At 46.9% G+C, this 15,450-nt stretch overlaps 1 protein-coding gene across 1 annotated transcript in view; it reads right to left on the minus strand.

Moving 5' to 3' along the window:
• GRIN2C (glutamate ionotropic receptor NMDA type subunit 2C) overlaps positions 1-15,450 on the minus strand; it is a 305,458-nt gene that overhangs the window by 182,621 nt on the left and 107,387 nt on the right. Inside the window, exons 5-7 of the mRNA XM_069200091.1 lie at positions 13,591-13,597; positions 10,911-11,069; positions 9,404-9,557 (exon numbers count right to left, since the gene is read on the minus strand). Coding sequence (XP_069056192.1) covers positions 9,404-9,557; positions 10,911-11,069; positions 13,591-13,597 — 320 coding nt within the window. The remainder of the gene's footprint in view (positions 1-9,403; positions 9,558-10,910; positions 11,070-13,590; positions 13,598-15,450) is intronic.

Below are 15,450 nucleotides of genomic sequence, written 5' to 3' on the forward strand. Positions count from 1 at the left end.
AGCTGAAACTGGAGGCCGGAAGGGCTGAGTCCAGTTCAGATGGTGGCATCAAAAATCTTGCATCCAGTATTGCTGAAGAAGGGCACAAGCCCAGAGATGTGGTGCCCAACTTGAAGAAGGGAGTTGACACACCCCAGGTGGTTCAAGGGTATGAGGTAGTTCCCGTTATGCACAGGGTCCCTGAGAAGGATTGGGGAACTGGCACAGGGAGACATATTCCTACTGGAGGGAGGGACACTTTACTGACTCTAGCAGAGAGTGACAGAGAAAAGGGTTCCCCCCTGGTGGACGTCCTGGATATACAGTGTAGAGACATCCCAGAAGAGTATGGGTTGAGTGTCAGGGACAGACAGAGACTGTCTCACCAGTCTCAGGAGGGTGATGTAGAGTGCTTTTCCAAGGCTGAGTTGCTGGGTGGTTGGGTGAAGGGTACTGTGGTTAATACATGTGAAGGGCAGAGTGATGTAATTGCTGGAGAGCATATGTCTGGTCCTTATTTTCCAGAGCTACGCCAACACCAGGTGGAGTGTGAGTTCTCTGACCCCAGGGAACTTACAATGGAGGCAGACTTCTGGGTGAGTACCAGAGAGTCTGAAGAGGCATTTGGGGGTGCTCCTGAAGGGAGTGGTCTAGGTGGTTCCCAACCAAGTGAGGTGGGAGAGGATTGTAGTGTCCCAGGTAGGTCTCAGAGCCTAGCCTGTACCGTAGGGCCACCTTTTGAGGGAAGCCCCGCAGTGTCAGAAGAACTTGGGGGGGTGACTGTAGCCAGCATCCCAACAGTTCTGATGTCTGGCAGTACCACTCCTAGTGAGGGGGTGCAGAAGTCCAGACATAGGGATGAGAGGGGGTGGCAGACCCCAGTGGAGGACCTTGAGAGTCAGGGGTCAGCTCTGAGAGCAGAGCCCCCCAGGAATGACCCAGGTGAGACCGTTTCTGGTTTGGGGGAAACCCAGACTCTGCCGGATGGGCAGAGGTCGGGAGACCTGCGCCAACCAGACTCTTGTGTGGCCCTTGGGGACGGTGTGTCCCTTGTGGGGGGTGAGAGTGCCCCCCAGGAAGTCCTGGCATGCCAGGCAAAGATTCAACCTCAGGGTGGTGACTCTGGGTTGGCTAACCAGGTTCAGGGGTTAAACTCTGACCCGGTGGGGGGTAGGTGTGCCCCCCAGAAAGTCCTGGTATGCCAGGCAATGGTCCAACCTCAGGGTGGTAACCCTGGGTTGGAGAACCAGGCTCAGAGGTTAAACTCTGACCCGGTGGGGGGTAGGTGTGCCCCCCAGAAAGTCCTGGCATGCCAGGCAATTGTTCATCCTCAGGGTGGTGACTCTGGGTTGGATACCCAGGTTCAGAGGTTAAACTCTGACCTGGTGGGAGGTAGGTGTGCCTCCCCAGAAGTCCTGCTGTGCCAGGCAATTGTCCAACCTCAGGGTGTTGACTCTGGGTTGGATGGCCAGGTTCAGAGGTTAAACTCTGACCTGGTGGGGGGTAGGTGTGCCCCCCAGAAAGTCCTGGCGTACCAGGCAGTTGTCCCATCTCAGGGTGGTGACTCTGGGTTGGATGGCCAGGTTCAGAGGTTAAACTCTGACCTGGTTGGGGGTAGGTGTGCCCCCCACACAGTCCTGGCGTGCCAGGCAGTTGTCCAACCTCAGGGTGTTGACTCTGGGTTGGATGGCCAGGTTCAGGGGTTAAACTCTGACCTGGTGGGAGGTAGGTGTGCCTCCCAGAAAGTCCTGGTGTGCCAGGCAATTGCCCAGCCTCAGGGTGGTGACCCTGGGTTGGAGAACCAGGTTCAGAGGTTAAACCCTGACCTGGTGGAGGGTCAGTGTGCCCTCCAGGAAGTCCTGGCATGCCAGGCAATTGTTCAACTTCAGGGTGGTGACTCTGAGTTGGATGACCAAGTTCAGAGGTTAAACTCTGACCTGGTGAAGGGTCAGTGTGCCCTCCAGGAAGTCCTGGCGTGCCAGGCAATTGTTCAACTTCAGGGTGGTGACTCTGAGTTGAATGGTCAGGTGCAGAGGTTAAACTCTGACCTGGTGGGGGGTAGGCGTGCCTCCCAGAAAGTCCTGGTTTGCCAGGCAGTGATCCAGTCTGAGGGTACAGGCCCTGGGCTCGAAGACCAGATTCAGGGTGTCCCCCCGGACCTGGAGGGAGGGGCTACTGATAGCAGTGCCCCTACCATGTTGTCTTCTGAGGAGGCCACTCCTAGTTGGAGGGGGCTGGATCCTAGAAGGGAGGGCTGGGGAAGGGAAGCCTCACCCCGGGCCCTAGTCCAACCTGAAGGTACAGACCCCAGGTTGGAGGGCCAGTTGCAGGTTAACAGTCCTGCACTGGTGGTGGAATGGTACAGGGCGACTTCTATAAGCACCCTGACCATGTTGGACTCTGGGGGTACCGCTCCAGGAGGGAGGGTACAGAGCCCCAGAGGGGAGGACCAGGGTCAGGCTGTCATCCCTGACCTGGTGGAAGGGAGAGTGGTTAAAGGGTGCCCAGCACCTGGGGCTACCGCCCCCCACTCTCCACAGCCACAGTGGTGGGAGAGCTTTGAGAGGCCTGGGGCCTGGCTCTCATCCCTGCCAGCTGTCAGTAACCACTGTGGCTTGCTGTCCGGGTGGACAGAGTTAGCCCTGGGGAGGGGACAAGTGTCACACCCCGGGGTAGAGTGGGCAAGACCACTGTGTTAGTCCTGGTGGTACTATCCTGCTCCTGGGATACATCTGTGAGCAAAGTAAGGTTAGGTGCTGCACAGATGGGATCCGCAGGTAAGGAGAAAGGTTCCCCATGGATGGGCTTAGTGGGCCCTGAGAGTATGGACAGAGGGATCCAATTGGAGTCAGGAAGGCGAAGAACTGGAGCATGCCCCTGCTGTTGTGGGCCTGGGTCCTTGTTCTATCGCCTCAAACAGGGAAGTACATCAGGATAGTGATTGCTCTCCCCTGGCTTTAGGCTGGTGGGGGGTCATGTTGGACCTGGCTTTTTGACAGGGACAGCCCCAAACTTTTTGCCTCCTTCCTCCTATTTTTTCTGACCTGTTGTTGTTGGCTTTTGACCTCTGGGCACTTTACCACTGCTAACCAGTGCTAAAGTGCATATGCTCTCTGTGTAAATTGTACTATTGATTGGTTTATCCATGATTGACTATTTAATTTACTTGTAAGTCCCTAGTAGAGTGCACTACATGTGCCTAGGGCATGTAGATTAAATGCTACTAGTGGGCCTGCAGCACTGGTTGTGCCACCCACCTCAGTAGCCCCTTAACCTTGTCTCAGGCCTGCCATTGCAAGGCCTGTGTGTGCAGTTTCACTGCCACTTCGACTTGGCATTTAAAGGTACTTGCCAAGCCTAGAACTCCCCTTTTTCTATACATAAGTCACCCCTAATGTGTGCCCTAGGCAACCCCTAGAGCAGGGTGCTGTGTGGGTAAAAGGCAGGACATGTACTTGTGTGGTTATATGTCCTGGTAGTGTAAAACTCCTAAATTCGTTTTTACACTACTGTGAGGCCTGCTCCCTTCATAGGCTAACATTGGGGCTGCCCTCATACACTGTTGAAGTGGCAGCTGCTGATCTGAAAGGAGCAGGAAGGTCATATTTAGTATGGCCAGAATGGAAATATAAAGTCCTGCTGACTGGTGAAGTCGGATTTAATATTACTATTCTAGAAATGCCACTTTTAGAAAGTGAGCATTTCTTTGCACTAAAATCTTGTTGTGCCCTTCAATCCACGTCTGGCTAGGTTTAGTTGACAGCTCCTTGTGCATTCACTCAGACACACCACAAACTCATGGTACTCAGCCTCACTTGCATACATCTGCATTTTGAATGGGCCTTCCTGGGCTGGGAGGGTGGAGGGCCTGCCCTCACACAAAGGACTGCCACACCCCCTACTGGGACTCTGGCAGACAGGATTGAACTGAAAGGGGGCTTGGTGCATTTCTTAGACACTCTTTGAAGTCACCCCCACTTCAAAGGCACAACTTAGTATAAAACAGGGCCTCTGCCCTACCTCATCAGACACTTGCTGGAGAAGAAACCTGAACCAGAAACTACATCCTGCCAAGAAGAACTGCCTGGCTGCTCAAAGGACTCACCTGTCTGCTTTTCTACAAAGGACTCCTGCCTTGCTGTTGGCCTGGTGCCTTGCTGAACTGCCTGGCTGCTCAAAGGACTCACCTGTCTGCTTTTCTACAAAGGACTGCTGCCTTGCTGTTGGCCTGCTGCCTTGCTGAACTCTTGTCTGGCTGTAAAAGTGCTCTCCAAGGGCTTGGATAGAGCTTGCCTCCTGTTCCCTGAAGTCTCAGGACCAAAAAGACTTCTCTCTTCCACTTGGACGCTCCGTGCGCCTAAATTTTCGACGCACAGCTTGTTCGCGGCAAGAAAAACGCCGCACACCGACGCTGATCGACGCCACGCCTTCGGGACGACCGAAACTTTGACGCACGGCCTCGCAAAGACAACGCCGTCCGACTTCCCAGGAGAAATCGATGCGACGCCTGCCGTGAGATCAAAACTTTGACGCACGGCCTCGCAAGGACAACGCCGCCCGACTTCCAAGGAGAAATCGACGCGACGCCTGCCGTGAGATCGAAACTTCGACGCGCAGCCCCGCAGAACGACGCGCAGCCGGAAAACAAGCAGGAAAATCCACGCACAGACCTGGGACATCTGGTACTCCCCGCGATCCACAGAAAGAGACTGTCCGCGCGCCGGAAAACGACGCACGACTTCCCGCGTGGAAAATAACGACGCAAGTCTGTGTGTGCTGAGGAGAAATCGACGCCCACACCAGTTTTCCACGTATCTCTTCTCCTGTGGCCCTCTGAGGAGATTTTCCACCAGAAACCAGGTACTTTGTGTTTGAAAGAGACTTTGTTTGCTTTCTAAAGACTTAAGACACTTTCTATCACTTTTCAGTGATATCTTTACAAATTCATATTGCAACTTTGATCGTTTTGACCTGAAAATACCCAGATAAATATTATATATTTTTCTAAACACTGTGTGGTGTATTTTTGTGGTGTTATACTATGGTGTTGTATGATTTATTGCACAAATGCTTTACACATTGCCTTCTAAGTTAAGCCTGACTGCTCGTGCCAAGCTACCAGAGGGAGGGCACAGGCTGATTTTGGATTGTGTGTGACTTACCCTCACTAGAGTGAGGGTTCTTGCTTGGACAGAGGGCAACCTGACTGCCAACCAAAAACCCCATTTCTAACAGTATAGAAATAGGACGCAGTGCAATAGAAATTACATTTACAGAGCTGTAATCTGGGTTCCAGGTTTCAATAAGGCACGACCCCCTACCTCCTCTTTCATTACTCTTTCCATGCTCTGGGAGACATCAAATGGCTACAATCCTCTGTATACTGTGGCATAGGCATTACAGAGGCACAGGTGCTGAGAACTTTGTTACGTTACCTATCAGAGGCACAACTCAATTTAACATCTTTCACCCCTGTGCGTTCACTCTTGCAACCAGTCTTTAGTCCATGCAGCTGACTCTTCTGCTTGTGAAGTCTCTGTATACAGTCACAGGCTAAACACCTCTTTTACCTGCTGGGTGATACTGCATTTCTAGCGCGGTGGAAGTTTGGATACCCACCATCCCAGTGGTGGCTTTAATTCTGTTGATCTTCAGTGGAGACGTTGTGTCTGAACAAGAACTGCTGAATGGAGTATGTGCAGATTGTGTAGTGGCATTCCTCTTTGGCAGTTCTGGCCTCCATAGCCGGTACAGAGAGATGCTCATTTACGACAGTTGCAACCTCCAATGAGAGTAGACCGCAATGGTGTGTCTTAAACAGTAGCAGCCCATGGGCCAATCAGGGCTTCCAGTTTGGCAGTGACAAGGTTCTTTTTCCTGGCAGTACCTGTCTCTCAGATTCATGGAATACTGCCAGAAAACACAGTGATTCTTGTTCTCACAAAGTCTTGGTGCAGTTCATAACAGAATCACATATTGTAACTAGGGGACCCATTCACAGAACAGGTCATTCCTGGCTATTCTGTCTATTGCAGGCAGTTTTCTCTGAATGTTTGTTATGCTAGGAACACATTGAGCTTCTCCTCCTGAACTGTCACTTCTCATGTTTAGTCAGTACTCTCTCCCATCCCTCTCTCAGCAGGTACCTAGAGTTCTAGGTAATAATCAAATCCTTGCCTCCTCTAACAGAAAGTGCAGACTTCAGATAATGTCCCCTCACCTCTGGGAGATTGAATGTCAAGCACACACCAGCCCTGGGCACACAGCAGCTGTTCGAGTATTTTGCAGAGCAACCCCTTCCTTGGTCATGAAGAACTTGGAAATGGAACAAATGGGGTGGTTTGATCCCATTTTATACACATTTTCCAGACAGAGGATATGGATCAACTGCCTCAGTCTTCAAAATTAGTTTGAGTTGGTTCTGTCTCAAATTTCATTTTCTAGCTACTCCTCACTCTTTATGTGAGGTGACAGCTCTCACAGCAGGTGGCAATGGGATTGGCTTCAAAGCAGAAGCATCCAAAGCAGAGGCATAATGAAGTGTGAATTCTCTATAACTAGCTGTCATCAAGCGTCCAGAAATAGCAAGTGGGGACAGGCAAAAGGGCGGCCCTGCCTAGAAATGCCCTTAGCTTGGACATCAGAAACAGCAGTCCAAATCCTCAATCCTACCATCTACCAAATGGCAATACTCTGGTAGAATTGTTAAAGGCAGCCCTCACTCAATCATCCCTTATTTCAGTGTCTGAGTCTTTACCCTCCAGACACAGGAATGCAGTCAATACACTTCCACTATCTGGGGGAAGCTGCACTCATCCTTCATCTTGTGCCATGCTAAACCAAGGGCATCCAAAATTGATCTAACTGATCACACTACTCAGACTCATTACTCACAAAAAGTAGGGGTGAGTGGTGAGCTCTGCTCTGCTGGTGGAGTTAAAGTAGTTTTTGGCACTCTGCGCTCCACTTGGAGCGTGGACTTCGGCCAAGAGCTCCGCTAGCCTAGCAGCCCTGGGGCCAAAATACATAAAGCACCCCTGGGATGATTGTGGGTGGATCCGACAGCGCTGTGCTCCAGCTTTAGATGTGCGCCCATTTTACACAGCTACCCCCATTTCTAGCCTTTAATATCAGTGCCTTCCACAAAAAGTCAAAGAAAGGTGAGAGCAAGTGCCCGAAGAATCTAGAAGCACACAAATTGCAAAAGGATTATATCGCTACGGGTGGAGATGGTGATTTCGTCACAGGTTTTGCCAGACTTGGTACTCTCTACCGACGTTTGTGCAAGACAGGCTTGTACTCTGAAATGACGATTCGAAGCACGTTGTAAACTCCTAATCCATACATACACCATGCACATACTTACTCAAATTCATTACACAGCTGTCTCTGCCCAGCCTTACCTACCTATACCTATGCATGGTAAGAAAAACTGCACTCAGCATACCTACCAGTGTTAGGTACGTCCCCCACACATCCCAGGCCTAATATTGAATTGCGCTTAATACGTTTATATTCCCTCAATCAGTTTCACGTGTGAAGAATGTTTTTTTATTTTTTTAATAAAAAACACACGTTTTGTTACGAGACCAGACACGATACTAGCAGCATCGTCAGAGCCACACTTTCTATTTAGCAGGGCCAGCTAATGTCTAGTATCGATATCAAATAAGTGTTTTTTCTCCTTTTAACTCCTCGCAGTATTTGTAATTTATGGGTGTTTCTATTTACTTTCTCCAAGTTTCCGATTAGCGCCCAGGTACTGACTCTTATACCGATATTCTCCCTGGACTCGCACGGCGGGAGGTCCTCTCGCCTGCCAGCAGCAGCCACAAGGGGCACCCTGCCTGGGCTCGGTGCCAGCAGATGCCTGACGTGACATCACTTTGTGCAGCTTGCGTCAGGCCACCAGGAGCCAGGGCTGTCTCTTCTCAGGCCTCAGGGAGCGGGCGACGCTCTATTATTAAAGAGAGCGCACTGCGTCTAAGAAGATGAAGTTGAAGAGAAGTAAAACACCATTATAAAGACTGTTTATTTCAAAACGCCATCGCAAGGATGATAGTAATACACAAGTAGACACGAAGTGCCTAAACTGAAAATTAGCCTCTAGGAGCAGCAGCCCCTCTCACTATCATAGCCTTGAGTAACACGCCAAGGTCGCGGAATATCTTAATTTTATAAAACTGACCGTTTGCAACATGCTAGAAAAATCAGATGGAAAATACATCATGGTGCTTAATTTGGTAAATAAAATCGTGCCGGTGCCCAAAGCCCTCCTCTTAAACACGCGGCTGCTGCAATTAAATGCGGAAACACGGAATACTGAGGCAGCGCAATCCTGAAGCCATCTCGGGCCTCTTTTATTTTTAATCTATTTAAAGCCACTCCCAGCTCCTTCAATTTACTCTTGCAGCTTTCTGCTTTCTCCCATTTGTGACGCTTTTTCGTTTTTCTCTTCCTCCGTCTTTCCCATATGTGTATTCTGCTCGCAGCAAAAGCGTGGGGCAGAAGAATAAGCGCCGGCCCTCAAAAATAAGTGCAGGTGCTCAGCACCGGAAACAACAGGCACAAATTAAGCACTGGAATTGTCTCATAAACGTTTTCCAAACTCTGAGCATCTGTCCTATTGTCTCCGCTTTCCTCAAAAGTAGAGAAGTCGGTGCATCTTTTTACTCTGGTGGTTGGAAGAGTGCTTGAAAACAGTCTAAACCTCTGGCCGTCACTCCGGTAGCATTACATTAAACACACACAAAGTGATGGAACGAGACGTGCACAGAGTTGCAACCTCTGACAATCGCTCTTAATCTACTGGGAAATACTGGGTACTGGTATCAGTAGCTCCCGGCCTGGTATTAACAGTCAGAATTAATGCCAATTTATAATGAGGCCACAATCGTGGCATAACAAAGGAGTGTAAAGAGTAAAGAGTGTAAAGTTCCCTTCCTTTCACCTTTAAACATGCAGGGTATAGCTCTAGGCTTTAGTGACTGGAATAGTGAGTGGCAGAAGAAAGCTGAGCAACAATCATAAGGACCAACATTGACTTCAAAAGAGAGGCACCTAAAGTAAGGGTATGTGAAATCAATTTTTTTGTGTGAAATTTGATGAAAACGCAAATTATGTAAAATTCACTTGCAGGCTTCACGTTAATAATTGAACACAATGACATACCTTATGTGTAATAGTCACTCGAAAGGACTGGTTTGAGGAGAAATGTTTTGCTCACATTCTTCTCCCGTGGGCAAAAATTATGTAAAAGTTCATGTCTGTGAATTCTCATGAAATTCACTTAACGTGAAATTCACAAATTTTGCGACGTTAAAAGTGTCACCCAGGCCCAATCTTCATCCAAAAAATTTCATTATATAATTCAGTACCCACGGAGAGTGACTGTTTGACAAGTTATCTGAGTTGCACTACTCACCCAGGAAGGCGGAGGGCGACACTGTGCCGTTGCTGCGGGCCACCATCACACTGATGCCCGTCTCCACAAAGGGCACGGAGAAATCCACAATTTCCGAGCGCTCTTCATTGATGGTGAGGGATCCGATGGCCATGTCAGCACGCTTGTAGTACACCTCGCAGGATGAGAAGAGAACAGGACAGTGAGTACAAAAGAAAATTCTGGTCCACAGGACCCCTTGAGGGACAGGGGACAGGGGCAAGGAGCACAACACATGCTACGAGCAAGAAGAAATAGGTGAGACAAAAGGCGGATATTTTTTAAAATAAAAAGTGAGATGCAATTTTGAGGGAGGAGAGATTAAAAGCATATCCGGAGCTTTAACCTGACACACCCCGCACAAATGTATGGGGCATCAGGAGGCTTTAGGCTGCAAAACTGTTTAATCTCTTGTAACCTTTTCTGCCAGCCTGCACACACTATACCAAGGGTGCCGGTGTCTGAGTGAAAGAACATGTGGACGTATTACATTTGGTAATGGTGCAATATAGTTGCTAACAGCTAAATAAATCGCATGATGTTGTGCTTGTTTGTGTGCACGCTACGTCCAGGAAGGTCTTCGTTTGAGGGGGTGTAATTAGGCATTTTCACCTAGGCAGCAAAAATCCAAGACAGGCCTTGATTAAGTTAATTTGATTACTCGCATAGCAGAAGTTTTGCAAGTTCTCCGTAACCAATCTGTCTGATGTTATTAGTTTGCAGAGAATCATATTACTTACCTTTACAACATCCAGCAACAGGTGAAAGATAGGATGACTGTATTTAAAGGATGGCACTGAGGGATGGGTTAGACTCTGTGCACCAAGACTCACTATCTTTATCAGCGGAGCTCTCTTGGATGGAGATTATTGTCCACCCATTCACTATCTCTCAGTAGGTGCTCGTGGACGTTCACTATTTGGTGCGAAAGCGGGTTTAAAAAAACAAAGTGGTGACCTACAAGGTGAGGCTTTCACATGCATAAGAAGGGAGGATCGAGGGTAATCTATCTAAAATTAACTAAATATAGTCAACAAATAAATTGGGAGTCCAAGATTGAATAAATCATGTCTCTGTGACTCCGATATTAAAAGATGCCTCAAAAGAACCTATAATGCCAGAAACGTATCGCCCATAGTCCTAACTAGATGACTGACACATTCCTCTGGAATGAGATACTGCTCTGATATTATCAGATCTAGGACAATCTTTTACACAGCCCACGCCTTGGTGGTGTACAGACTCTAAGCTATTGGAATTAATGCTTTTGTGCTCCAGTGGTTTAAATCTAATCTTCAATACAGAACTGAAGCAATCCAACTTCCCCATTTTAAATGCCGATTGAAGATTATGGGAATTATGGGATGTATGGAGTGGAATGAAGCAAATGAGGGTCAGTGTATGGGGTCACTGTCTACCTGGTAAGTACACTGTGAGATGGGTTGACTGCCTGAAGGGAGTGTGTTTGAGGGGATCTTCCATTCCCTACCTCTCCAATCATTCCGTTCCAGATGCCCCGCACCTTCTTGCCGTGCTTCCCGTTCGTAACCAAGTACAAGTCATAAGAGAACTTCACAGTCTTGGCAAGCTTCTTCAGGATGTCGATGCAGAAACCCTTACAGCAGAGTTTGGTGTAGGGGTCCGTTGACTCCTGCCCGCTAGAACAAAGGATAGGTATTAGTGCACCAAGGACTAACGTCCATACTGCCAAAGGCCTTTATGTATACCTACTGTATCTTCTCCAATCACTCCTCAGTGTGGATTCCTCTTTCACTCTACTCTAGCTCTACCTTAGCCGAGATATCCTTCCTAAGCTAGTAAATTCATTCTCTGAGTCAGATCTTTCTGACCTGGGCTGGGTCATTCTGCCACAGGGGAATTAATTCAACTATACGACCCCTGTGGTGTAGTAAACTCCACTGAAGCCTTCTCGTCTGGAGTCAGTACTTCATTTAGAATGTGCGGATCGAGTTGCTCATCACAAGTGCGACAGATACCCTGTCTGCCTTATTACAGGCGCCCTAAGATATAACACACTTGCAGTAGGGTTGATGGGATATCAGCCACATTTGTGACAGAGTAACGTGTCCGCCAAACTCTATATCAGGCCCATAGCACTTCTGCCATAAAATGTATTATATTCGATCACCACCCAACTCTAAATCCAGAACTTTCGTTTTTTACTGCATTAATGGGCGCAAAACTGTGAAAAAGAAGTAATGCCCATCTCTATTTAATGACATGTCTTTGAAAGGCTGCCCTCCCTCAAAGACACAATTAGGAGTAAAAGTTGGGTTTTAAAATCTCCTTTTAAGTGAAAGCCTTGAGATTAATATTTTACTCACCCTTCCTTTATTTTCTGTAATGCATACTTTACATTAATCTTTCAAATGTTTAACTGGCTTTAGATTTATTATTTAAATGCCTCAAATTACTTAAACCTTTTAATATTTTAGCACTTTGGAAAAAGGGACCCTATCACTGCACGGAAAGAAATATGTGAAAAGTTGCAGTTTTTCGAGAAAATGCATTAGCAATGGTCATTATGTGTAATGGCTTTTCAAGCCTCTTATTGACAGATTATGCAAGAGCAATCATAACCTGCTTGGATATTGTGAAAAAAGTTCACTGACTGCCACCAAATAACACCCCCAAAAAATCAAAGAACATGTGGTCACTGTAATGGCATCTGTAGCTCTAAAGATTTTCTCCAGATCTTTTCTACACCTTCGTCATGGGCAACCATTGACTGTCTGAAAAACAGAAGAAGATTTGGAGTTGCAAAAAGGTCAATGCCTTTGAAAGAGGTTAGGGCTTGAGCACAACCAGTCATGTCAAGAGGACTTGACCTGTGACTGATTCTATGCCAGTGGTTCACAACCTGTGGTCCGGGGATCCCTGGGGGTCTGCAAAGCCTCCTCAGTGGGTCCGCGACTGCTTAGAAAATTAAATGATAATAACAGATTAGGTCCCCAGCTTTCAATAATGACTGAGTGGGGGGGTCCCTGGATTCCAATAAACATTCAGTGGGGGGTCCCCGGGCTTCAGTAATGATAAAGTGGGGGTCCACAGAAGTCAAAAGCAGTCACAGCTCGAGGGGATTCCTGGGGGCAGGGTGACGCGTAGGGTGGGGGGAGCGAGGTGTGGGGGGACGGGGTCACATAATAATTAAAAATTAAATTAAATTTTAAAAAGCTTACCTTGGCTCCCGCGCCACGCTGCTCCTCCCTCCTCTGAAGGCTGCAGGCACAGGCTCCCAGCCTGCCCTGCGGCCAATGCTGACACCTTTAAAGGCAGCGTCAGGATTTGCTGGGAGCACCCTGGCTGGGCCCTCCAAGGCAGACTGCGAGCCTGCGCAGGCTCTTACCAGCTCAGCACCAGCGTTCCCTGGAGACAGCCTACAGTGCATGTATGTTTGGAAGGCCGGAGACAGCCAGCCAAACATACATGCGCAGTGAAGGGAGTGCACAGTGCACTCCCCTCTGCTCCTCACCCCATGGCCCCACCCCTTTCCTTGTGAAAGGATTCACAGCGCTTGCTGCTGGCAGGGGGTGACGCTCCTCCACCCATATGGAGGAGCCGCCCCTGGTCAAAAGATTGGGAACCATTGTTCTATGCCATCCCAGTCAGATCTCCGGAGGTATAATCCTTTTACGAATTCTGCCAATTTGCCTTTGGGTTAGTTCCACTTCGGGCTTGGTCTCTTTCCTAATTCTTTCCTGATTCTTTTCAGTTTGGATTTCCACCTCCCATAAATCCTATATTTGTACAAATCTGTTCTCAATTTTATTTATTCTTCCTCAAGTGCTTCTGTGTGGCCATTCTCTTCACCCCTATTATGACATTTGTTATTTCATTCCTACTCAGATGCCTTGGTGTGAAAATATATAAAGAGATGTGCTAAGCATTTTTAACAGTTGCAAACACTCCAATTTGGTGATTGCTGCTGTAATTTGTTTTTTTAAATATACTGATCCCTTTTTGGGAGTCAGAAAAGGTATTCCACTTCTAAAATGGGATGGTGAATGGATACCGATCCAGGGCTGATTGAGAAACTGCACTTTTTTAGTAACTTACACCTTTCAGTATGTGTACTACTTTTCGATATTCACAAACTACACTTTTGTAATATGTTGCACTTTTGTAGTAAGTCCTTTACTTTTTTTTACTCCATTACTTTCTATAGGAGAGTGTTGCAGCACCAGTGATTGACCATGTGTATTGATTGATTTACTGCAAATTGTACACTTACTCAAGAGCATAAGTTACCTTTGTAAATCAGGTCTTTTGCATCTGGGAGGGGTGGGTGTAGGCTTCCTTTTAAAATAAATATCTAATCAGTATCTAGTGTATCAATGTTTTGCGACAGAAATCTGGTTGCAAAACATTGATTTTTACTGACACCTCAAAGGATGTGTTAATGCATTTGCAAAAGTGGAAGGGTCCCTTTGTGAATGTAAAAAAAGTTTGTTGAAGAGTAGGCATTGGCCCATGGGATCACTGGCAACTTATAAACAACCAAAGAAAGTAAACTTTTAAATTTAAACACAGTCATGTTTCCTTTAAGGAAAACTGACTGCATTTTTTTTCCAAAAAGGTTCACTTTACTTGAAGGCAATGCCACACATAGTAGTTTTCTGGCCCCTGAAGGCCACCATCCCTGTGATGGCCCCCAATCATAGTGAGTGACAATTTGCGACTTACCGACAGATCGTTTCTTAAAAATCTTCACCAGTTGCAAGCTGCAACCAGCATTTTGCAACCAGATATTTGTACATCTGGCCTCGGTCTTTTATGATCAGAGTCTATAATCTGTCCTCTGAGCTCTAATTTATGGTCAGTTAAGATCTCTAATGAATCCTCCATCTAGATCTTTAGCCTGAGAGTGGATGCCTAATGAATTCTCAGCTTTGAACAGCCATTTATCCTAAATTTGGAACTGTAAACTTTCCTCAATCTGCAGCTCTAATCTATCTTCAATTAATAGCCTTAATCTATCCTCAATCTGGAGCTCTATTCACGTCTTGAAGCTCTAATCTATTCTCAGTGTGGATCCCTAAACTATCCTCAGTTCGGAGCACTGATCTGCCATCTTCCCGAATCTGTAACTTATCCTCAGTGTGGATCTCAAACCTCATAATTTGGGTTTCTAATCTACTCTCTGTGGATCTACAGTCTAACCAAAATAAAATGATGGATGGAGTGTTGAAAGTTTTTAAACACTCACCCCCAGTCACAGATGTGGGTTTCAACCATCTTTATTTTTCTCACAATACCACCTCAGTTTGGACTCAGCCATACGCAAATCAGCCTTGACCCTCCTCCCCATGGGAACAGTCCAGCCCGAACTGCCAAGCCAGATCCTCCTTGGGCTAGAAACAAGCATCCCAGGACTGGTTTTGGAGTATCACTCCTCATCAGCCAGGCTAGCTTGAATCCAGTGGCGCAGCAATCAAGGGACCCACGTCTGGGAATTCCATTGCTACTTAGGGCGTACATAGCAAAACCAAAATAAAATGAGGGAACGAGTATTTAAACTTTTAAAACACAAATCCATCATTATTGTGCTTGCCACATCACCCCATTTTGCACCCAGTCATATGCAAAGCAGTCTTTTTACCATACAATGGATCCCCATTTTGAAAAACAGTTGTCACAGTGATAGCAGTCTCTGAGTCTCCTTCAAAGAGCTTAAGTCTTCAGTTCTCTCTACCCCATAAACGTTTTCCTATGGATAGCCCTTCTTTTAGCAATTTGACGGGTCCCATCCGAAGCTTCTTTCAGGAAAAAGCTAAAAACCTGTCTCTTTACCGCTGGCTTTTAATGGTCTAGAAGTCTGCACTTACTTATCTCATGGGAATGGAATCCTAGCACTGGGGCATTTCACTTGAAGTAATTATGCTGTCTATAAATTGCTATATTATAATAATAATAATAATAATAATAATAATAATAATAATAATAATGATTATTATTATTATTAGTAGTAGTAGTAGTAGTAGTAGTAGTAGTCTAATCCTCTAGAACCA

The sequence above is a fragment of the Pleurodeles waltl genome, chromosome 7, assembly GCF_031143425.1.
Source record: "Pleurodeles waltl isolate 20211129_DDA chromosome 7, aPleWal1.hap1.20221129, whole genome shotgun sequence".
Classification (NCBI taxonomy): Eukaryota; Metazoa; Chordata; class Amphibia; order Caudata; family Salamandridae; genus Pleurodeles; species Pleurodeles waltl.